Raw genomic sequence first — 23847 nt, 5'->3', positions numbered from 1 at the left:
AACATTATTTTTCCTTTCAAAATGTATCACTCTTCCCTATAACATAGCTTAAAGATGATAAATTAAATATATACTGATTTATACTATTACTAATGATACAAACTGCAAGAGACACTTGACTTGTTTGAACCATGTGGTCGGAAAAGACTTACATGTCACTCCCTTAAAGTAAATCAGATTTAAGAAAGATCAAACCATTATTTTAAAGGCAGAAATGTCACAACATAATAAGGTTGAACTGCAGGTACAAATTCTGCATTTTAGTGAAGCCCCAGTATTTTCATTTCAAATTTAGGTAGAATTTGATTCGGTTTGAACCCATTAAAATGTAATGATGATGAATAGGAACATGCAAATTGGCTGATTTTATAAAGAAAGAATAAAAGGTAGAAATGTGTTTTGGCATATTAGACTAAATAGAGCTGAATCAAATATCACGATTAGGTTAATGAAATCAGTCATGCGGGCTCACATATTACACGTTTCACGAGTAGAGGAAGCCACACCTAAATTTTTCTGACCAAAACTAAAGGAAGAGGGCAGCAGCCAATGCTTGTTCAGTTGCGTGTGAGATGTTGTTGCGAGGTTTTGCGTTGTAATGACTTGTGTAATAGGGCCTCAACAGTAGCGGGAGCAGCCTTGGTTTGCAGACAGAGCATCAGCTTTGAGGGAGGCAGTAAACGCAGTGAGATTGTAGTATAATTCCTCTGCCTGGCATCCGTGCCCCCCAGTCACTGTTCCATTATCTCTCAAATTGCTGTGTTTCAGAGAGATAAAGATATTTTATGGCTTGCTGACTTGAAACAACCCGCACAGCCAGAAAAGCAATGGCCGACCTGCCACGCATAGTAATTTCATTGGTAAATGACAAAATCTTTGTTTATATGACATTTCCAAAATTACAGTGGCAGATGAATCTCAAATATAAAATGTCACATTTGGCATGCAAAACTATGAAAATATATTTCTGTACAAAATTCATGGAGGCATTTAATTTAGAACATGTTTAATAACTAAGCCTGCCTGCATCGGTAATCCTGCCTTCAGGACTCAAAAAGATTGTCATATTTATTCACTAGCTCCCCCCCCCCCACACCCTCCTTCATTCTCACGCCAAAAAATTTAAGGGTAAATGTTCATTGTTAATTAAGATTTACTAATTAAAATGAAAATAATTAAGGAGAAAGCTTAATCTCTGAATATTAGGCTATACTTAGAAAGAAAATAAGTTTTTGTGTGTGTATGCATGTGTGTGTGTTTATATATATATATATATATATATATATATATATATATATATATATACTCAACACAAAGCTGTAAGAAAAAATAGAAATTAATAATATTTTCTGTAAAGTTTTCTCTCTTACACTCTTCAGATCTCTTTCACATAGTGAAATATTTCATATTCCTGTGTAGGTGGAATGGATTCGGACCCCGGAGCCCATAGAGGTGCTTGTTTTGTGTTTGAGGGCCGTGAGAGAGAAGCTGCCCAGAGGTCTGTACTCACTGAGTGTGTCTCTTCAGACTCAACTGGGCGGCCGCACGCTGCGCTGGTCCCGTCTGCAGGAGCAGCAGTTGGTTGGAAGAACAGAACCCGTGGAACACCAGGGCCGATACTTTGACATAGAGCTCAACATTAACCAGAGCCTCTACATGGTAAGAAAACCCCAGCAAACTGCCCTCTTGAGACGCCCACAGCACTGCAGTTTATTTAACCCTTACAACAAAATAGCTAATGTTCAAAGAACCGATTTGATGATTGTTGATATGAGTGGATTTATGCTACATTAAAGAGCACAGCAATCAAACATCATCACCTTTACGTTAGAAATTGTGGGATATTTTACCACTATCAATCATGGGTGCTGCTCAGAGGGGCCATCTGTCATTGAGGGCATTTGTCATATTTTTGTCAGAAGTAATGAGTTTTGAAAGCATATTTACTTTTTTTTTCTTTTTTTCTTTTTCTCGGTTTGCCAAGCAAAAAAAATAAATAAATCCCCCCATTATTTTATTAAAATGTTCTGTACTTTTATGTAGCTCACGAAGAGATATTATTCTGAAATATATATATATATATATATATATAATTTTTTTCTTTTCTTATATATAATAGAATTTATATTTATTATAGCAAAGCTACATTTTTCAGCATAACATTATTCAGTGTTATATGATCCTTTAGAAATCATTCTTATACACTGATTGGTGTTCCAGATAAACTCCTCATATTTAGCAATGTTGAACAGTTGTGCTGCTTAAAATTATTGTAGAAACCATTTTTTTTCAAGATTCTTTATTAAATAGAATGTTAAAAAGTACAAAAGCACAAAAAGCATTTATTTGAAATATATATTTATTTAACCTTATGAACGTCTGTCTTTTTTGATCAATGTATAGAGTCCTTTCAAGAAAAATAAAATAAAATAAAAAATCCTTTAATCAATCAATATTTCGATTTCGTAATCAAAATTTACTGACATCAAACTTTTGAAAGAGCATATTTTATTGAAATATTGATATTTTTACAGCTTACATCGAAAAGCTTTATAAAAAAAACTAACTCACACTCACTTTTAAAGGAATAATTCACCCAGTTTTGAAAATCCAGTGAAATGAAAACCACTTTGACACTTCAAAATATTCATAAAGTATAATTATTGTGGAACTAATCCATATTAGTTCATATGGATTACTAATCCATATGAATCTATATGAATCAGTCGCTTTATATGATGAACAGATTTAATTTAGCTTTGATTCACATGTAAACCTATCACACACACACACACACACACACACACACACACCAGTTATGGAAAACATAAATATGTGAATAAAGGTTTAAATATAGGTTTAAATATAGGCTGTTCATCATACAAAGCAATCAAGTAGTTTGAGTAAACAGTTTTACGATCTCTTAATAAACTTTTTAAGCATCAAAGTGTAAGTTGTGTAGAACAGAGGGACATAAATCGCTCTGATTATCAGACAGGACTAAATTCCAGAACAGAACCACAATAGTTTTCCCTTCTGCAGTTCCACTTCAGCTATTGAAAATAGAGTCAGAATGAGGCTTATGAAATGTGATATTAAACAGTGAGTGTGTGTATAGGAGTGGAAAGGGACTGTATTAAAAACTGCTGCTGAAAGCTCAAGGTTTGACTTGAGGGACAGTCACTGTGAATAAAACAGCTGCTTTTCTAACATGACATTCAGTGTGTGAACGTAAATCTAATTTATAATTCATTATACAAGAGCTGACGCTTTATTGGGATAAAAATGATGTACAAATGCTGTGAAACCAGAATTCCAGAACTCAGAACTACTGAGAAAATAAGAAAAAAATAAACTATATGATTTTAAAGAACGACCAATGCTGTTCAGAGCAATAGTGTTCAAATTTGAAGTTAGTTGGAGTGATGTTTTAGCGTTAAGCCCACATCTCGTCTTCTGTTGCCTGTGTATGAGAAAGAGCTGTAAAGAAAGAAGAATGAGAATGAAAGAACACCTATAAATTGGTCAATGGGATACTTTATTGTACATTTTTTAATGATTTCGATAAATGATTAATGTGTTTTAGTTTAACTTAAAAAAAAAGAACAATCAAACAGGTTTTTTTTACAAGAATGAAGTGATAATGTTTCAACAATAAAGCTCTGCTATTATGAGATCTGAAAATATAAAGAGGTCTAAAACTGTATTCTCAAAATAATATTTAATCTTGTCAAATTACTTTATTCTCATAAATGTATTTTTTGGAAAAAGCCTATTATGAGATTATTCACAAAACATTGCAATTTAATTCTTGTAATATTATGACTTGATCCTCAAAAAAGGTTTTTTTTTTTTTTTTTTTTTGTACACATCTTAGAAGGAAATGATCTTTAAAACAAAGTTTGAATAGATTCGGTTTGTTAAATGGTTTGGGCTGAAATAATTCCAGAAGTTTAGACCAAACCTTCACCAGAATGTTTGTTCAGTAATGCTTTCCAAGCACTGTAAATAAATAACCTAAAAATGCGATCACGATCAATAAATAAAGCACCAAATCTAGCATGCACTTGTGTAGTCAGGCCTATATCTGCAGACAGAAGCGTCTGACACAAAGGAAAAAAAGTGGGCCGCTTTAACTGAATACTCCTCCTCTCTCGTCCAAAACCGTGGGCTCTTATTTGGCAGGCAATCGTTTAGCGCTCCATTGAGATTGTCTAGTGTCAGTCTCCTCTATCCTCTACCAGCTCTTATTTATAGCCAATCCTGTTGCTGTTGATGTTTATGTTTTGAAGATTTCCATCAGATTTGTCTGTAATTGGCTCATTTGCTTTTTGCAGTTGCCCACATTACCGTGCTCTCTCGCCTCGTCTGTTTTTCTCAACAGCTTTCGCAGAGGAAACGAGGAATTAACGTTAGTAGGAGGAAAGCTACAGCTCATCATGTTTTTCTTGAGTGTCTCTGGCTGGCGCGTAGAGATGCTCTGATCCATCTTGCAGATTTGAGGCTTTCCTTCAAGTGGGATGTGAAAGATGTGATGGTCCAGGCAAGGAAGCAGAAGATAAGAAGGATCTTTTGCTTCTTTGCCAATCTGTAGTCTCAGTCTCATTTTCACATCTCTTCATTCTGTTGTTTCACAGCACTTCCATCTAAAGAAAAAAGAGTCATTTAATGTTAAAAAGCAGAAGGACACCAGCAGTCCACGAGGGAAATGCATTTAAATGCACATTTTTAAAAGAAAAATTTATTTATGCCTTCACATGTTTACGTTTTCTCTTTTCCCCTCTTTCTCTTGCGGAGTTTGCTCAGTAAACACAGGTCTGTTTTGCATGAAATTTGATCTCTGTGATGCTTTTATAGATTCCCAGCATGTAGCAGTTCTACCTGAGAACTCGCACAGGCCTAAAACACAATATTTCAGTCATTTAATTGTGTTTTCACTCTTTCCTTTTTAATCTCTTTTTCTTTGCCGATTGATACAGTCAGCAGTGTTCTTGCTTATTTCTCAGTGAATTAACCGTCTGAGATATTTTTTTCAATATGTATAATGCAGGAGATTATTTGAGGCCTTTAAATCTGAGGCCTGATGCAGGGAATCTGTGCCATTTTTTTTTTTTTAGGTGTGAGCACAAAGCGATTAGAAGAGAGACACATGATGAATGTGATAAAACAAGACTTCTCCGTTTTCCATTACTCCTAATGGAGGGATAGAATATTCCTGGAGTGACTGATGAAGTCAAGCGCTTCTTTTTGTCAGTTCATTTTTTAACGGTCTGTCTCTTGCTTGATGGGTAAATAAGGATCTCTGCGTGTTAAACGCTGTTATTCCTCATGCCACGTTTTTCTGATATACCACATTTTTCTTTAAATGTGCCTGGTTTACATATGTTCTAGTGATGTCACGGCTGTCATGTTGGGATCGTCACATGCTGGCGCTCCTGCTGAGATGGCTTCCTGAAACTAGACATAATCACACTCCGATGTTTCATCATCTAGGTTCAAACTTTAGATCATATTAAACACATTTAGCTAGTGAGAGGAAATCTGAGAAATTAGATACCAAATATCCATTTTGAATTTACTCTCTTTACATTGCACCATTATTCTATGTTATACTTTCTCTAGAAGTGTTAGCTGTGTTTTGTGTGTCAAAAAATAAAAATAAAAAAAAATAAGCATTCCAAATAGAGGATGCTTTATTTTAGATTATTACATTAATATATTACATTAATATTAATATATATGCCCCTCCTTGAACTGCCACCTTAACATGGTGGAGGGGTTTGAGTACCCGAATGACCCTAGGAGCTATGTTGTCCGGGGCTATATGCCCCTGGTAGGGTCTCCCAAGGCAAACAGGTCCTAGGCGACGGGTCAGACTAAGAGCGGTTCAGAAACCCCTTATGAAGAGATTAAATCATAGGACCGTGACGTCACCCGGTATGGCGCAGCCGGGGCCCCACCCTGGAGCCAGGCCCGGGGTTGGGGCTCGTATGCGAGCGCCTGGTGGCCGGGCCTCCGACCACGGGGTCCGGCCCGGGACCGTAAGGGGCCGGTGCTTAGAGAATCGGGCGGCAGTCGAAGGTGGGGGCCTCGACAGCCCGATCCCTGGACACGGAAACTAGCTCTAGGGACGTGGAATGTCACCTCACTGGCGGGGAAGGAGCCCGAGATTGTGCGTGAGGTTCCGACTAGCGATAGTCGGGCTCACCTCTACGCACAGCTTGGGCTCTGGAACCACACTCCTCGAGAGAGGATGGACTCTTCACCACTCTGGAGTTGCCCATGGTGAGAGGCGGCGGGCTGGTGTGGGTTTGCTTATAGCCCCCCAGCTCAGCTGCCATGTGTTGGAGTTTACCCCGGTGAACGCCTTCGGGTCGGGGATAGGTCTCTCACTGTCGTTTGTGCCTATGGGCCGAACGGCAGTGCAGAGTACCCGGCCTTCTTGGAGTCTCTGGGAGGGGTGCTGGAAAGTGCTCCGACTGGGGACTCCGTCGTTTTACTGGGGGACTTCAACGCCCACGTGGGCAATGACAGTGACACCTTGAGGGGCTTGATTGGGAGGAACGGCCCCCCTGATCTGAACCCGAGTGGTGTTCAGTTATTGGACTTGTGCTAGTTACAGCTTGTCCATAACGAACACCATGTTCAAGCATAAGGGTGTCCATCAGTACACGTGGCACCAGGACACTCTAGGCCGTAGGTCGATGATCGACTTTGTGGTCGTTTCATCCGACCTCCGGCCGTATGTCTGGGACACTCGGGTGAAGAGAGGGGTGGAGCTGTCAACTGATCACCACCTGGTGGTGAGTTGGATCCGATGGCGGGGGAGGAAGCTGGACAGACTCGGCAGACCCAAATGTACTGTGAGGGTCTGCTGGGAACGTTTGGCCGACTCTCCTGTCAGAGAGATCTTCAACTCCCACCTCCGGCAGAGCTTCGACCGGATCCCGAGGGAGGTTGGAGATATTGAGTCCGAGTGGACCATGTTCTCCACCTCCATTGTCGAAGCCGCTGCTCGGAGCTGTGGCCGTAAGGTCTCCGGTGCCTGTCGAGGCAGCAATCCCCGAACCCGGTGGTGGACACCGGAAGTAAGGGATGCCGTCAAGCTGAAGAAGGAGTCCTATCGGGCCTGGTTGGCTTGTGGGACTCAACTGGGGATGTCGTTGGACGGTGGAAGGAATACTTCGAGGATCTCCTCAATCCCGCTGTCACGTCTTCCATTGAGGAAGCAGAGGCTGAGGGCTCAGATGTGGACTCGTCCATCACCCAAGCTGAAGTCACCGAGGTAGTCAAGAAACTCCTCGGTAGCAAGGCACTCGGGGTGGATGAGATCCGCCCTGAGTACCTCAAGTCTCTGGATGTTGTGGGGCTGTCTTGGCTGACACGCCTCTGCAGCATCGCGTGGCAGTCGGGGACGGTGCCTCTGGGATGGCAGACCGGGGTGGTGGTCCCTCTTTTTAAGAAGGGGGACCGGAGGGTGTGTTCCAACTACAGGGGAATCACACTTCTCAGCCTCCCTGGGAAAGTCTATGCCAGGGTACTGGAGAGGAGAATCCGGCCGATAGTAGAACCTCGGATTCAGGAGGAACAGTGTGGTTTTTGTCCAGGCCGTGGAACACTGGACCAGCTCTATACCCTCTACAGGGTGCTGGAGGGTTCATGGGAGTTTGCCCAACCAGTCCACATGTGCTTTGTGGATTTGGAGAAGGCATTCGACTGTGTCCCTCGCTGCGGCCTGTGGAGGGTGCTCCGGGAGTATGGGGTCCGGGGCCCTTTGCTATGGGCTATCCGGTCCCTGTACGACCGGAGCAGGAGCTTGGTTCGTATTGCCAGCAGTAAGTCAGACTTGTTCCCGGTGCATGTTGGACTCCGGCAGGGCTGCCCTTTGTCGCCGAGTCTGTTCATGATTTTTATGGACAGAATTTCTAGGCGCAGCCAGGGACCGGAGGGGGTCAGGTTTGGTGACAACACGATTTCGTCTCTGCTCTTTGCGGATGATGTTGTCGTGTTGGCCTCATAAAGCCAGGACCTTCAGCATGCAGCCGAGTGTGAAGCGGCTGGGATGAGAATCAGCACCTCCAAATCCGAGGCCATGGTCCTCAGTCGGAAAAGGGTGGCTTGCCCACTTCAGATTGGTTGAGAGTTCCTGCCTCAAGTGAATGAGTTTAAGTATCTTGGGGTCTTGTTCACGAGTGAGGGAAGGATGGTCTTGTTCACGAGTGAGGGGTCAGCTGAGGTGGCTCGGGCATATGTTCCGGATGCCTCCTGGACGCCTTCCCGGGAAGGTGTTCCGGGCGCGTCCCACTGGGAGGAGACCTCGGGGAAGATCTAGGATACGCTGGAGAGACTTTGTCTCCCGGCTGGCCTGGGAACGCCTCGGTGTCCCCCCAGAAGAGCTGGAGGAAGTGTCTAGGGAGAGGGAAGTCTGGGGTTCTCTGCTTAGACTGCTGCCCCCGCGACCCGGCCCCGGATAAGCGGAAGAAGATGGATGGATGGATGGACATTAATATATAGCATCACCAAAGGGTGCTCAATTTCCACAAATGTTGTACGTGCACATAAATAAATTATTTTGTTTTACATTTTAGTTTATGATTTTTATGATTTTTTTTTTACCTGTTACATACACTGTAAAAAGTTTAACTATTGTTTACTCAATTTTATTGGTGAAACATTTTTACACTCAAAAAAATTGAGTAAATTTTAAAGCTGTGAAATCAATGAAATATACATGTGCATCTGGTACATTAACAAATATAATTGATTAGAAATAATTGAACATTTAAACATTTAAAAACAATATTTATGAGTAATATTAACTGTTTTTATTAATGAGTAATATTAACTTTTTATTTTCTCTAAACACAACCACCAGTATACATGACATTGGCCTTTATTGTCAATGAGTACAGCAATACAGCACATTTTACCCTGTATACAATATTGCCTACATTTAAACTCATTTAACAAACATTTTATAAGTAAAAATTAAATATTTAAAAATTCAGGTAGCCTAATTCAAGTGTAATCAAATCAACCCAATATCCACCGGATCAGCGCTGGTCCTCGTGCCGGAGACGGACTCGCCTCTGTGGACCCGTGAACTTTGAACTTCATACTGCCGTCCTGCGTTTCACTCACAGCCGATCGATACTGCGAGTGACTGACATAACCTGCCAATAAACAAACAGTGACAGTTCTGAGGACATTTTATCATCCAAATGATAATAATTATATTTATTATCATTAGGAATGAAGTCATGTGTTTATGCAAATCATTTCAATCATGCAAAAAGACAGGCGCGACTCTCGTTTAAATGTCGAATTACGCCTCTGTATGTTGTTTTGCATTAAATATGATTTAAAGCACAGTAAAGATTTTATAGATAAAATAAAACATACACAAACCTGAATTTCACAGAGGAAATGCACCAAATCTGCGACGCTGAGAAGAGAGCTGTTGTCTGGAGACTGGAGAGTTCAAACTGCCAGCGCTCACTGACTCAACCAACCGTTGAGTTGTCGTCACGTCCGAGGGTGGGGGAGGGGTGGATTGTTTTAACTGAGTAAACTTACTCAAATTTTAAGAGTGTGTTAAATATATTAATAATATTGATTTGAATTAAGTAATATTTTTGTTTCTTGAAACAGATCAGTTTAATTCAACATTCTTAAATATTTTGATAGAAATTTCACAAATATATTAAGTATATTATAAAGAAATAATTGGTTAGTCAAATACTAAATAATTTTATTGAAAACAACTTAAATATATCTGTAAATTTTAGATAAAATGAACTGTTGGATTTTTACTCAAACACTCAAGTACACGATATTCAGAGATTTTATTAAGTTAATAAAGTTAAAAATTTCTGTAATATTTACTAAGCCACAGAATTATTTTTTACAGTGTAGGAACTTATTCCCTGAATTGAGTTTTCTTCCTTGAATTCTAGCAATAATAATAATAATAACAACAACAACAACAACAACAACAACAAATACAAATTAAACATAGATAAAACACTAGTTTAAATGTTTTACAGGAGCCTGTCCTCCAACAAATAACGACCATATAGGTCGTTTGTGCAACCATTTATTACGACCTATATTTACGTTTTAAAGGTAAGCGCCCTCCAGCGGGTGTAAAAATAATGACACTATCGCATTGCGTCTGTCGTCATCAATTGACGTATGACGTCATTACCATCAAAACGCATGTTTATTTAAATGCAATGTGTGGGCGTTTTACACCGATCTCACAGTACTTCCTACATATTTTACTAGGTGGCTTATTCGTTCCAATGACCACACCTAACCCCACCCCTAAACCTAACCCTCACAGAAATCATGCTAAATTATGATTTATTAAGCATATACATTTTCATGCATGTTCGTTCCCTGGGATCGAACCCATGATAGCATGATTACCTATCAATGTATAGCGCAATAATCTACCAACTGAGCTACACGAAACGCAAATCAGAGGGCAGATAAAAGAGTACAAAACATTAATATGAAAACGACCTTTTGCCGATAGGGGCGCAATTGTAGTATACTCTCTGATGGGTCGTATTTCAGGGATTTGGGCAAACGACCTATACAAGCGTATTGGTTGGAGGACAGGTTGGTTAAATGTGCTAATAAATCATTTTGACTTTAACCCTGAACTCTCTTTGTCCCCCTTTTTTCTAGATTTGTTTTAAATGATATATTTAGATTTACTGAAGGGATTCTTCACACTCTGTCTCTTCCAGGTCTTGCCTGCATCATGTGATCTGTTGCCATCCAGTGTGTTAGTGTTCAAGGTGTTATCTCTGCCCGGAGATCACAGTTCTGTGAGTTCTGTAGTGGGCTGGGGTGCATTTCCCGTCTGCCACTGCTCCTTCCAACTCTTCAATGGAAAGTTCAAGACCCCTCTCTTGCGTGGCAGTCCGAACCCCTCACTCAACCAGTTCCGCAGAATTGAGCATCTGCTTTCCACTGACCTGGACAACTGGCTATGCAACCTCTACTTCCAGGTACATATTTGAAATCTACTGAAGGTTTATTTTTGTGAATATTCTAAACAGTCTAATGGTTCATACTATAAATAATAATAATAATAATAATAATAATAATAATAATTAATAACAGTTTTATTTACTTTGTGTTGTAATTGCTTTAAGTTAATAAACCAGTGTAGTTACCCTAACTGAACTCTGTAAAAGACAGTTTTGGGAGAATAGTGCCTGTTTTGTAAATGTGAATGTGTGTGAGAGAGTGTAAATGGCTCTAGCAAGAAAATTGGAAATTGGAGCCAGGTTGTAAACAAACCACATCTTTACTAAACAGATCCAGATACATTTGAGGAGAAGCATTGATTCTGTTACTCAACATCTTAATGGAAATAAAAGGAGAGAAAAGGCTTTTCTCAATCTAATGCTTTCATATAATTGGAAGATATTGTGTGTAGTGAGTATAACCAGTTAATATCCTTATGGAATCTGCACCTCACAAACGTCCATTTTACACATTCACAATCCCATGATTGTTAAAAAATATTTATATTGGCTACTTTGACAGTTAGACAAATTTTAACGTTTAAATTCAATCCAGATACATTTGCAGATTTACTAGCCAAATCGGTGCATAAAGTAAAAAAAAAAAAAAAAAAAGTCATTCCATATTCCATCTGTGATTTTATTCTAAGAATTACAGGTTTGTTTTGGAAGACTTCCAGAAAGTAAAGGAAACAACAACAAAATAAATAATAATAACTGTAATAATAAAACCTTCATATTCATCCGGAAGAAGGAGGCGGGAACCGGCGGACAATCAAACAAAGACTTTAATAACAAAATAAACACAAAACAGCGCATTAGCCCCTCACGGACGACTGATGCGCACAAATAACAACCAAAACATAAAATAACGCCCAGGCCTGGTCCTCTCTCGTCCTTCACTGTCGTCGCTCCAGTTTTATATCCTTCCATCTCCTCTGTGGGACTCGAGACCGGTGGTGGGTCGCAGGTGTCGCTCATTTCCCAATCACTCCACCGGCCTCGCTCGTTCCCACATCCCTCGGCCCCGCCCCACTCGTCACAATAACAATAAGAAGAAGAACAACAACAAAAAAATTAAAAATAAAATGCAAGTAAGTATATTTGTGCAAAGGAGTGATAGCAAAGGAAATGAGCTTATCTGAATTAAAAATGAAGTAGAAACGCTTCCCATGTTTTTTTTTTTTTTTTTTTTTTTACATCAAAGGCTGTATCCAATCAAACTACAATAAATCTGGGTGCCTGAATGATCTGGGTCCTGAAGCAAAACCAGTTGAGAGCCACTGCTGTACAGCATCTATTTGCCAACTGTTTTATAATGCCTTTCATAATCAGTCTTTGTCAATCAGCAGACATCCCTCTGTGCAGGTGAAGAGACTCCCGCGGGGTAGCACTGGGGTGCCGGAGCGCAGCTTCACCCTTCAGATCCCTTCTCACCCCCAGCTGAGCTCCAGCCAGGGGCTTCATCCCCATCCGGACACTTCCATCCGCTCTTCTGCTTCTCTGCCAGGTAGGACTTCTTCACCCCCCACGAAAGGAAGAAATGCCAGCGAATGTCACGGCCCACCACAAACTCCCACACATAGGCAGAATGACAGCTGCCAGTTAGAATCTGTTAGGCCATTCATGCAGAGAAAATGAACCTTCTTCATTCAGATCAAAGCACGTCCGATTTGTGCAGCAAAGTAAGTGCCATTTAGGCCAAAACTGTTTGCACTGTAATTGAAGCTCACTAACATAAGACTTTCAGCTTTACACATGATTGAAATTTCTCACTGAATGCTATCATCATCACCACCGTCATCATTCATGGCTCCGTTATCAAATGGCACATATTTCCTCTGATCAAAACTCTCAGCCATAAGCCAGCTCTCATTGTTGTGTCAAACCGTGAGCAGTCAATGTTAAGTGGGATGGGGTGATAGCGAGATCACTAATAGGGCTCATTCGCTTGTGTGTGCCTCCATTAGCTTATTGATTTTATTTTATTTTTTTCTAGTTCGGTCATTGTTTGCCAGTTGTTTAGGAAATAGCATATGACTTTGGAATGGTACACATAGAGATTAAAGCGTTCAAAACACATGGCATATGTTTGAGTGCTGAACACTGTATTGAAAATCTTCATAGTCACATTGAAACAAATGAAGCAAGTCAGGCATTTTTTTCATGTTACGTCACTTGGGCCCTTTTGCATGCGTTGTTGTCTGCATAATAATGCCATCTTTGTTGGCTTATTTTGTTTATAAATGATTTAGACAGCATGTATATGTCTCAGTCTTTTGATGGTGTTTCAATACTTTGGTCATAAGCTCCCACATTTTCAAACAACTTACTTAAAGTATATTAGTAGCTATGAATGATACCTTAAACTGTATGACGAGGAGAGTCATGAAATTACTTTTATAAGCATTTAGACACAAATATATCCCATTACAATGAAGTTGGTATCTGAATCACATCTATCTGAGTATATGAGTCATCGAGTACTTTTTTAAGATTAACTCTCTTCAAGGGCCTAGCAACCACCCAGAACACCTTAGCAATCACACAAGGATCACTTAAAAACCAACAACAAATGAACAACTGCAAAGTAAAACCACTCAGAATACTGAGTTAGTATGGAATTTAGGAAAATCTTGGCAACCACCAAATGCTCAGAAGTCATTAACAACTGCAAAGCAGTGCCCTGGCAAACATTTACATTTATACATTTGGCAGATTATTTTATCTAAAGTGATTATAGTGCATTTAAATTATTTGATTTGATACTTTTTGTGTTCTCATGTACCAGTTTACCCAACTCTATCAGTTTACCTGCTACCTACAACACCCTATCCACACAGAAATGTGCTAAAAACCACACAGGACACCTTAGAAACTGCAATGCTCTGGCTACCTCCCAGACCCAAGAATTACACTGGAATTTTTTTTACAGGGAAGCATTCTATTTCTTATTTTCTTAAGAAGAAGGAAAAAAAGTCTGTTTTTTATAAGCAGTTGTGTAATTTATGCTCTTAAATATCCAGCACCCCTACTGCATAAAGATTAGTTTGGACAGGAAAGAGGGAAATAAGCAGTTTCCTTTCACTCACGTCCATGTGTAGAGTAGTTTTTACTTGAATAAGTGTGCTTCTCCCAGGCACACCTTCCTGTCTCCGAGCGTTCTGTCCTCACATAGGTCACAGAACATCTTGACGCCAATGCAGTCTCATTTGGTATTGATCTAGTGCAAAGACCATTGTTTCCCCCTTTTTTTTTTTTTTTTTGACAGTGCTCATCTTTATTTAACAGAGCAGAACCAGAAAAAAAAAGTTTCTGGAGTGCTCAGCTTTAAACATCACATAGGCTTTTTAATTACAAATGAGTTGTGACAGGTCTGCTGGGTAGCAACCTGTCCCATTTTAAGCGTGATGCTAGCTGACAGCTCGGCGCTGTTCTCAGAGTGCCGCAACATGTGGAAGAAATTGGTCTTTTACATTTCACAGCTTGTCACTTCCTCTCTGCAGTGAACTTTGACCTCCCACTGTGCTCCTAACACCCCACATGGGAAGTGTCCCCATGCTATGGCACTCTGGGAGAGTTGTGTTCTGCTTATTATACATGCCAAAAAAAATGAGAGAGGGAGGGAGGAAAGAATAGGAAGAAAAAGAAGCAGGTATCGGACAAACAGAGGAAAACTCAATCTGACTCGAATAAGTGATCAAAAGGTGTCCCTCACTGGACATCAGAGCGTCAAACCGCTGAGCAGAGATGACGTTAGCATAAGGATCAGTTCAGGTTGCATTACTGCTACACACTCTTATGATATTCAGATGGAGGATTCCCATCAAGCGAGAGAGCGGGATTGGACTGACAACCTCACATTACTCTGAAATGAAAATCAAATTCAGTAAGGAAAAACTGCAAATAGAGAACATCCAACTTTGGCTCCATGGACTAAAGATTTTTATCACGTGTCTTTTCTGCTAACTATTGTAGTTTTATCTGGTTTTATTTAAGTGTTTTTTTTTTTTGAGACATTTGTAATATTAATAATAATAATAATAATAATAATAATAATAACACACTATATAGTTGTGTTTCAGTTCATTCCAGTCTTTTTCTTTTCAAAAATCATCTTAGAATACAGGTACATTCATTGGCAATCTTATTTATTATTGTAATGCTCAGACATGTCAAATAGGAACACTGACAGCTAATGTTATTTTCCCTCATTTCTATGTTCATTGCAACATATGACGTAGCTGCAGGCATTATGAGTTAACTGACCTTTCACATTAAGTGAACGATCCAGTTACACTAGGTCTGTTTGAATTCAAATGACTAATTAAATTAGACCTTTCTGCTTTGATCACCCTTAGTGGATCTGTAACTGCATGCAGTGGGGCTTTTGGAAGCTGTGTTTGATTGCATCCTGCCCCTTAAGTAAAAGCATCGTAATACACACGGCCTTTCAGCGCAATGACAGTTTCCAAGATTTGCTCTTAGAGTGTTTCTGGAACTAAGCCGTGCTCTTTTATATCATTGTCCCTGAGGGGCCAGTCCCGGTCACTGCAGATTACCCTAATACAGGATCATACCCTCTAAATCACACTGCATTTTTACCCCAATTAATTTACCACTGCCCATCTTTAAATGGATGAATTAACCTTGCTTACATCAAACTCAGTTTTTAGTTGATGTGAAAACCTAGCCTCATGTGGTAAGGGTGATGGAGCTGGACAGACATTCCCAAAGGCTGATTAGCTTTTGTGAAGAAAAACAAACTGTTCTGAAGTGACAAGCCTTGCATAATGCCGATTTTTAAACATGATAGCATTGTAAATGCGCAGATACTTGCTAAGTGTCAAATTTTTGAAAACGCTCACGATTCATGTCATGGAAGCTGGAAATGACTGTAAAATAATGCCTCTGTAAGTCTCTATATTATATACAGTACATATAATGTGCTGTAAAATGCTGTATAATAATTAGACCTTTAAATTTAGATAAATTATATGAGGATTACATTTATAGTTCTAAATTATGTTGTACATTATTTTAACATGAATAATTTGGTATTATATAAACACACACACACACACACACACACACACATTTGCTCAAAAAATATTAAATTGACTAAAAGTTGTTCCTTGTTAGAGCAATAATAATAATTAAAAAAAAACTATGTATTACAAATGGTATTGTTCATAATTTATATATATAAAGTTCTCTAATTAATTTCTCTTTGTTTTGATTAGTCATATTACTTTGGGTAATAATGAGTCATGGATTATGCTCATGGGTAATCAATAATTCACTGACCTTTGGCAACTCTGGAACCGACACCAGGGCAATTAGAAACCTAGGTGAGCGCACAGGTCCCCGTCGGTCACCCAACCCTTCAGGCCCGGCTCCTACTCTCTGTGTGTTCATGGTAAGCAGAGGATAACAAGCCTCTCTTGTTCACCCTGGGAGAACGTGGGTTGTGGCTGCAGCACTCCAAGTTCATGGACATAGCCTACAGCTGTCAACGCTGCACTAATTCAGACCCGACACCATCTGAGCATCAGGCTGGAGGAAGGATAATTAAAGGCAAAGTTGCAAAGTTGTGTTGGCTGGCCCATTAAAACATGCACGTTCGTGGCGCAAAGGCAGGCAGAATGCTCTGCTGACAGGAATTACAGTCTCTGGACACAGAACAGAGGTGGAGGGCAGGCTTTTGCTCCACATCGCTGCAAGCCATAGATTGGAACAGGCTAAACCTTAGATAAAAATGTATGCACTTTACACGCCAAAGACAGGGGTCTTCGGTTTATGTAAGGCTAATTTTTTGTATTACTGTGTCAGTATCTTTTTTTTAATTCTGATGATGCATGTCGAAAGTATCATTGTTGGAAAAAAAAATTAAATACAAATACGATTTGATGGCTAATTGTTGATTTTTTTATATTTAACATGAAAATTGCATTGCTGTATGGTGCTAAACTTGTCAGTCTTCGCATTGGTTACCTTTTACCTTGGAGATGTAACACCATTGTTGAAGATAATTAATGCATCGCTACCGTCCAGACTTTTTAATGAGCAACATGTTGGACAAAATAATAATATAGTGCAGGAAGTTTAAACACTGAAAAGAAAATAGGCTATTAACTCCCCTGGTACAAAACTGGAACAAACTGTTGGAAGCAACCATGTGAAGAAATGATTACAAAACCATTATGAACCAAACACACCAATATTGAATGATAGAGAGTCATTGGGGCCGGTCTCATAACGTGAAGGTTTTGAATAAACCTTTTTTACATATAACTCCATATGGTTTCGTGGGTCATTAACTGTGTCTCTTCCAAGAGAAAACAGACTGACATATCTTCTGTAGAAGACAGATTTCCTCTCCGACACTTTTTGACTTTTTCAAGCTCCAGCAGTAGAAAATGTCTGTAATTTGTTTCCATTGTCTATGGTATTTCTTAAGGCTTGTCACTACAGTGAAAAGATCAGAGGTAAGCCATGCTATTGAACATGATTATGCATTCATTATAATGGAATAACCACCCATATTTCTGTTAAGATAGGGCAGATGTAATGCTTTCACCTGTAGGCATATCAAATGTTTACTAGTATAACTTGTAATTAAAACTTACATCTGCGTTCAGATTAAATGTAATATCAGTTCAAAACCAGCACTGAGGACATACCAGCCCTGCTATTAAAACCTATTTGAGTCTTCTGAAGCCTTCCTGATACGTTGCCTATATTTAAAAGTTATTATTACTGATATATTTAATCCCGCAGCAAGAGAAAAATTATATCATCTGGGAAGTTTCCATATTTATTATATAGATGTGACTGGCTGAGGCGAAGAGAAAAACGCAATGAAAAAAGTTTCTCATGGTAAAATTTTTACATGTATCAAGCTAAGGTTTACTTAATTGGAAGCTCCAGGCAATGCAGGAACCCTCTTTTTAAATTCTGTGAATGTTAATATGCTAAATAATGCAAAGCTCCTGCACTTCAAGCATGAGACACACATCTGGCAGCTTACCATTTAAATTACAGACGGAGAGCGAGAGAAAACACTTCAAAAGTAATTTTCCAAAGGAAGGAAGAATGGCAAAATGTATTACAACTAAATTTAATTTTTTTCCGATTTTTCATCGTGTCTAATTGTGTGCATTAGAGCAATGAAAAAAAGGAGAGGTTGGGCTCAGAGATGTTGATGATGTGTGTGAGGGAGAGAGAGAGAGAACAGAATAAATGTGAAGAGAAAGTTTCATCACTTTTGCTTTAGCTGTACATTTCATTGTTGTTGAAAGTCTACAGGCATTTACCATTCTCATTAGATGTGCTTTATATGTATAATATATCATTTATATAATTTCATTTTCACTTGTTTAATTTATTTTAAAAGATGCTGAAATTGTCAAATTGCTTAATTTATTTTCTTATATTATATTTCATTTTATTTTACCTTACATTGAAGGTGAACTATTCAAGAGTTTCTGTTTCTGTGCTCCATCTGTGAAGTTAGAGATTATGCAATAGTCATTTATTTAATTAAACCATAAATCACTGATTCTGAGTTATTTTCTGCCTTACCAGAACAAAGGTTCATTTGTAATGTCATTGCAGGTAAGAGCCCCAGTGGACCTGTGTCGGCCTCTTTGCCCAGCAACCAGACAAACTGTCCCATCGCTGAGAAAACCAAGGCTGAAATTCATAGCAAGGTAACTTGAATGAGGAAACATTCTGACCTTGAACATGGGCCCTCTCTTTCACTTTTCCTCAAAGGCACCATGCCCATTCAAACCGTAGGTAGATTAAAAGCTTGCAAACTTAAAACAGTGGGGGGTGGGTAATATAAAAGTAATATTATTTTGTAAAAATTAGTTATTAAAAAGTGTTTGAATTATTACACATTCTACTGTACTATCGTACTATTTTTGGCATGGTATGCATAGCATGCAGAATCATTCTGTGTGCATGGAATCTCATGAAACTCATATGACTTAAAAAAAAAAAAACCCTACTAGCAAGTGTACTATAGTATTTGTTTAATTTTAATTGGATTCACACACACACACACACACACACACACACACACACACACACACACACACACACACTCAGGTTTTAGGTAATTACATGACATGTTTTTTTTTCTTTAGTCATGTATTATTTAGCCCAAGGCACCAAGTGAGCCAGGACCGCCATTGGTGCCCCCTTTACAAAAAAAAATAAAAAAATAAAGAAGGTGCATGACGCCCCTGCTGCTCCTCCCTTTTTCCTCCCTACTCCCCTTATTATCTGAGATTTGTCAAAATACATTTCACACTAACAGGTATTTTTCAGTCTTCAAAGCTAGTTTTGATGTGCCCGACAAGCCAAAACAGCTCAGGTTCTGTGAAATCAGCAGTACCAGCCCAGTGCTCTCTCTCTCTCTCTCTCTCTCTCTCTCTCTCTAACCGCTCTCAACACGCCTTTTCCTGCGCTCCACAGGACTTAAGCTAAATGAATCAAAGCTGCGACATTACCTGCCACACTTTGAAGTGGTAATTGCAAAATGACTTCTCTGTGCCGACCTGGTGCTGCTGTCTTATATTGCACAACTGTGCATTGTGTGTTCTCTCATGCCCCTTTTGTCTTTGTTGTTACTGTTGTCATGGGATGCCAGGAACATGCAAACTTGCATCAGTTTACGTGCATCTGCAGATTAATCACATGAATGGAATTGTGCACATAGTCTTAAAAAATGATCATTATTATCCATATTACATCTCTCTGTTTATTAAAATAAGTTGTAATACAGACATCATTTTTTTTCAGGGAAAGCTAATGGGCCATTGTGTCAATTGTACACGTCTAAAATGTTATTTAGATTTATTTTACATAAAGTATTATTAATGTATTAATATTTTGTGTCTTTAGGCCATGCTTCAATATACTTTTACCATTTTTATGCTTCTCTCTTTTAAAATAACTATTCTATGATATATAACTCACTTTCTCATAATGACAATATCATCCTTTAAAGTGACCTCTTCAAATAAATTAAAAATTTAAGGGGATGATCTTAAAATCAAAACTCTGATACACAACTGAAAAAAAAAAAACAAGTATATGTTGCTTTAATACTTTTTTCTGAAACATATTTAACATTTGATGGCATATTTATATTTGTGCCTGTCTTTGGCTTCTCCTGTAATCAGCTATAGTTCAGAAGTAGTCTAGTGATGACGTGAACAATGTCATACCTGCCTAAACCTGGAAGCCAGCCATAAAATTTTACATAATGGCATATATATCCTGTTTTTCCTCCTCCTCCTTCTTCTACTTCTTTTTCTTTTTCTCTAGCTATAATGTTCTTCTCTGTTGTATTATTCTCTGTAGTTTGCTGGTCCAATGTGTTTTTCATTTCTGGATTGGTGACAGTGTTCTTTCATATGGGGGAACTCATTGACATGTAGATGCAGGCAGTATCTGTGATGCAGCAGCGCGTCTGAGCCCACCCAAGGGCGTAGTGCATCAGACTGAATGCCAGACTAACAAACAATATCAGCACCCAGCTCAAAATGACTTCTGAACTCTGATGGACTCCAATTATGACGGGACTGCTCTAATACACTGCTGCATGTTTGAGCTATGCGGGGTCAGAATTAAACCCCTGTTTTTGCCTTGTTTTGTTCTATCTACCCCTCTTTCGGTGTCAAATTTGAATGTGGTTCATTATGAGGGGATGTCTGGCTAGTTCTATCTCCCCTTGTTTCTGTGTCTACCAAAATACAGTATTTTAGAGGAACTGTGAAGAATTATTATATTGCCAAAATACTGCTGCATTATTAGTACTTGGTGTGTCTGGATGAGGGGGTCTTCAAGAAAAATTGGGTCCAGTCCCGTGAAGTTAAGCAACTACCCAGAAAGAGGAAAACACATAGAATATGAGTTTGGGTATGAAATACATTACATGAATAATGTAAACGATAATCAATCAATTCAAAAGGCAAAATAGGACAGAACAGACGGAATACATTGCATCACTGGATTTAATTGTCTGTCATTTAACTTTTAAACATCAAATGCTTATCTACTCACCTCTCTTAAATCTTAATTCTGAAGCTTCAATTTCATGTTTGACTTCTGGGAAACAGTTTGGCCATTTCTAATTATTGTCCCCCTCAACATCTGTGGCGGTTACAGCTCTGGGCCCTGGTGCTGGAAGTTTCAGTTAAGAGTTTAATAACCTGCTGACTTAGTTTTAGGTTTAAATGTATTGAGTGGTGTTGATTTTATTATTGATTTAAAAGGCTCGAATGTGGTTCATTATAAGAGGATATCTGGCTAATTCTGCAGATTATGATTCTGATTGGTTTCCACCACGACTGGCATTTTAATGGATAACCGGGTCCAAAATGTCCATGGCTGACTCATATTGTTAAAAGAATGGACTAGAATAGAACAATTATTTGAAAGCACTGAATTTCCTTTTTATTGCTTCTGACTCTTCTGTGCTTTAAGTGATTTCAGCCGTTTGGCTAACTTCTGCTATTTTTCTAATCGCAAACACATGTTCCTCAAAACATCCTTCAAAGCATACAGTATGTGCAGAATGATTGACAGTTAGAGAGTTTCTGATTGGCTAATTCCCATGATTTACAAAAAACACCTGACACCAATTTTGCTAATATTTGTCAAATAGTGGAAAGTTTTTATGTGTGGTAAAAAAAATTTAAAAAAAAAATAATAAAATAATAATAATAATAATAATAAAATAGGTTCTGTGGCAGAATATGATGTTGATACAGTATTACAGTATATCATTTTACAGAAGAAAAAATCTGTTTGCTGCCAGTTCATATTTCACATTTATTCTTTGACTATATTGCTTTGATTTCATTGCATGCAGTAATTTTTGTGACTGTAGGGCAGCCCTTCATAAATGACATATAAATTATATGAACTGTCTTCCAAAGTCTACTCAGCACCCAAAAAGCTCTGTTCAACAACCTAGAGAGCTATCTACATTTTAAGTCAAAAGGAACCTCATAAATGACATAAATTAGGAAAAGTGTACACTTAACCATGGGAGACTCAACTAAAGTGAATAATTTTATTTCTTAACATGTTGCTAAGTTATCAATACCATAGTCTAAAAAAAAAAAAAAACACCAAGAAATTAAAACACATAAGTATTGGGTAATATAGACTATTTTATTGTACTCTTTTTGCTGATATTTCAGCATTGAATTAAGTACTGTTTATAATCACCATCTTTTGCAAGAAATGGGCAAAATAATACTGTATAACTAGAGACAACATTAATAGGAAGCCTCTCTTTTAATCTTTGAGTTGGAAACACACTTCTGATGATTTTTTTTACATAGATTCTTGACTCATAATGATTTTATAGAGCTGAATTCAGTAGTTTGAGTATGCTAGTTGTGTTGTTTTAAACATATTTCTTTCCTTTTTTTTTCTTTCTTTTTTGTGACTGCCTTTCTTTTCATTTCATCCCATCTCTGTTCTTCCGACAACTTTGATTAGATGTTGTCTGTAATGTGGATGTCATTCGTTTCCTGTACTGGTTTGTGTGTGTGTGTGTGTGTGTGTGTGTGTTTGAGAGATGATGTCAGGATGAAGTGTGCTGCTGTCATTGTATTCCCAAGATAAATCATTGCAACTGTTTCCTGCTATGATTACAAACGACATGCACATGTGTCTCTCCGATCAGAGCGGCAGGCAGAAGAAGATAATCGAGAAAAACAGTGAGGCGCTCAAACCTTTCCCTAAAGATCAGCTAGACCAGTTCACCTTCTCTGTGAGGTAAGTGTAATTTCTCAAGGCTGGTTTCATGTCTAAAGTTATATATGCTTATGTTCAGAATGAATACAAGCATACTTACTGCATACTGCACATGCAGAACAGCAGGCATTATGCCATGATAAACATTATTGGCAGAAATATCTTTTGTTGTCACATGACCTGATTGCGTTATGTGTTTAATTCACTGGCATGCAGTTACCATGTAAAAAAAAAGAAATGAATAAATAAATGTGTATTGTAGTTGTTTTCCACCCTGTCAGACAGAAAAGTATCACATTCTGGGAAATGTATTAGGTCACTGGTGAATTGTGTGCATAAACATAATTTGTGTATACTGACTACATCCTAGAGCAAAGTATGTTATTCTGAATATTGTACGGAAGTTTGTGGATGAACATTAAAGGCCTTCATATAACACACCAACCCCCCCCCCCCACCCCACAAATGCACACACAAAACCCCAGTCTTTTGAATGTATCATCTATTATACTAAGATTATATATAAATCACACCACCTAATTTTCCAATATTTTTTGAAAATTGTTATTGACCCTATAATACTGCATCTTTTTCTCACTGCATATATTAACACACATCAACTTGCATGATTTATTTGAGGCTGAATATGAATGTCGCTGTCCACAATATGAATGTCGCTTTATTGTCAGATTCAATGTGTGTTTTTATTGAAGGGATCAAGATAACGTTAACATCGCCACCACATAAAACCTTGCGCTGTGGATAATTGCTTTTTCTCTAGTAATGCGAAGTGCACAAGCAGGCCTACGAATGAGTGTTTCTGCGTTTTATTGTGGCTTACAGCATTTGATATTAATGAGAAAACAGGAGTGAAAACACACCGACAGAAACAGCAGCACCGAACAAATCTTATAAACGGCCTCGTCAAATTGCATTTCACAAAACACTTACCTAAATTTCACTGCACGTGCTTGTGATGAAAGCTGCTCGCCTAAATCCACAGAGGGAAAAATTGAGGTGT

At 38.5% G+C, this 23847-nt stretch overlaps 1 protein-coding gene across 3 annotated transcripts in view; it reads left to right on the top strand.

Moving 5' to 3' along the window:
* Positions 1–23847, top strand: part of ofcc1 (orofacial cleft 1 candidate 1) — a 77335-nt gene that overhangs the window by 11945 nt on the left and 41543 nt on the right. For 2 of the 3 annotated variants that reach the window (XM_059524091.1, XM_059524089.1), the window contains 5 exons: positions 1420–1659; positions 10758–11021; positions 12411–12552; positions 18660–18754; positions 22756–22847. In XM_059524091.1, the coding sequence (XP_059380074.1) occupies positions 1420–1659; positions 10758–11021; positions 12411–12552; positions 18660–18754; positions 22756–22847 (833 nt within the window). The remainder of the gene's footprint in view (positions 1–1419; positions 1660–10757; positions 11022–12410; positions 12553–18659; positions 18755–22755; positions 22848–23847) is intronic. The other variant, XM_059524090.1, reaches the window with a different exon arrangement.

Source organism: Carassius carassius, chromosome 35 (assembly GCF_963082965.1).
Source record: "Carassius carassius chromosome 35, fCarCar2.1, whole genome shotgun sequence".
NCBI classification, from domain to species: Eukaryota; Metazoa; Chordata; class Actinopteri; order Cypriniformes; family Cyprinidae; genus Carassius; species Carassius carassius.
This window is presented reverse-complemented; position numbering and strand designations above follow the sequence as displayed.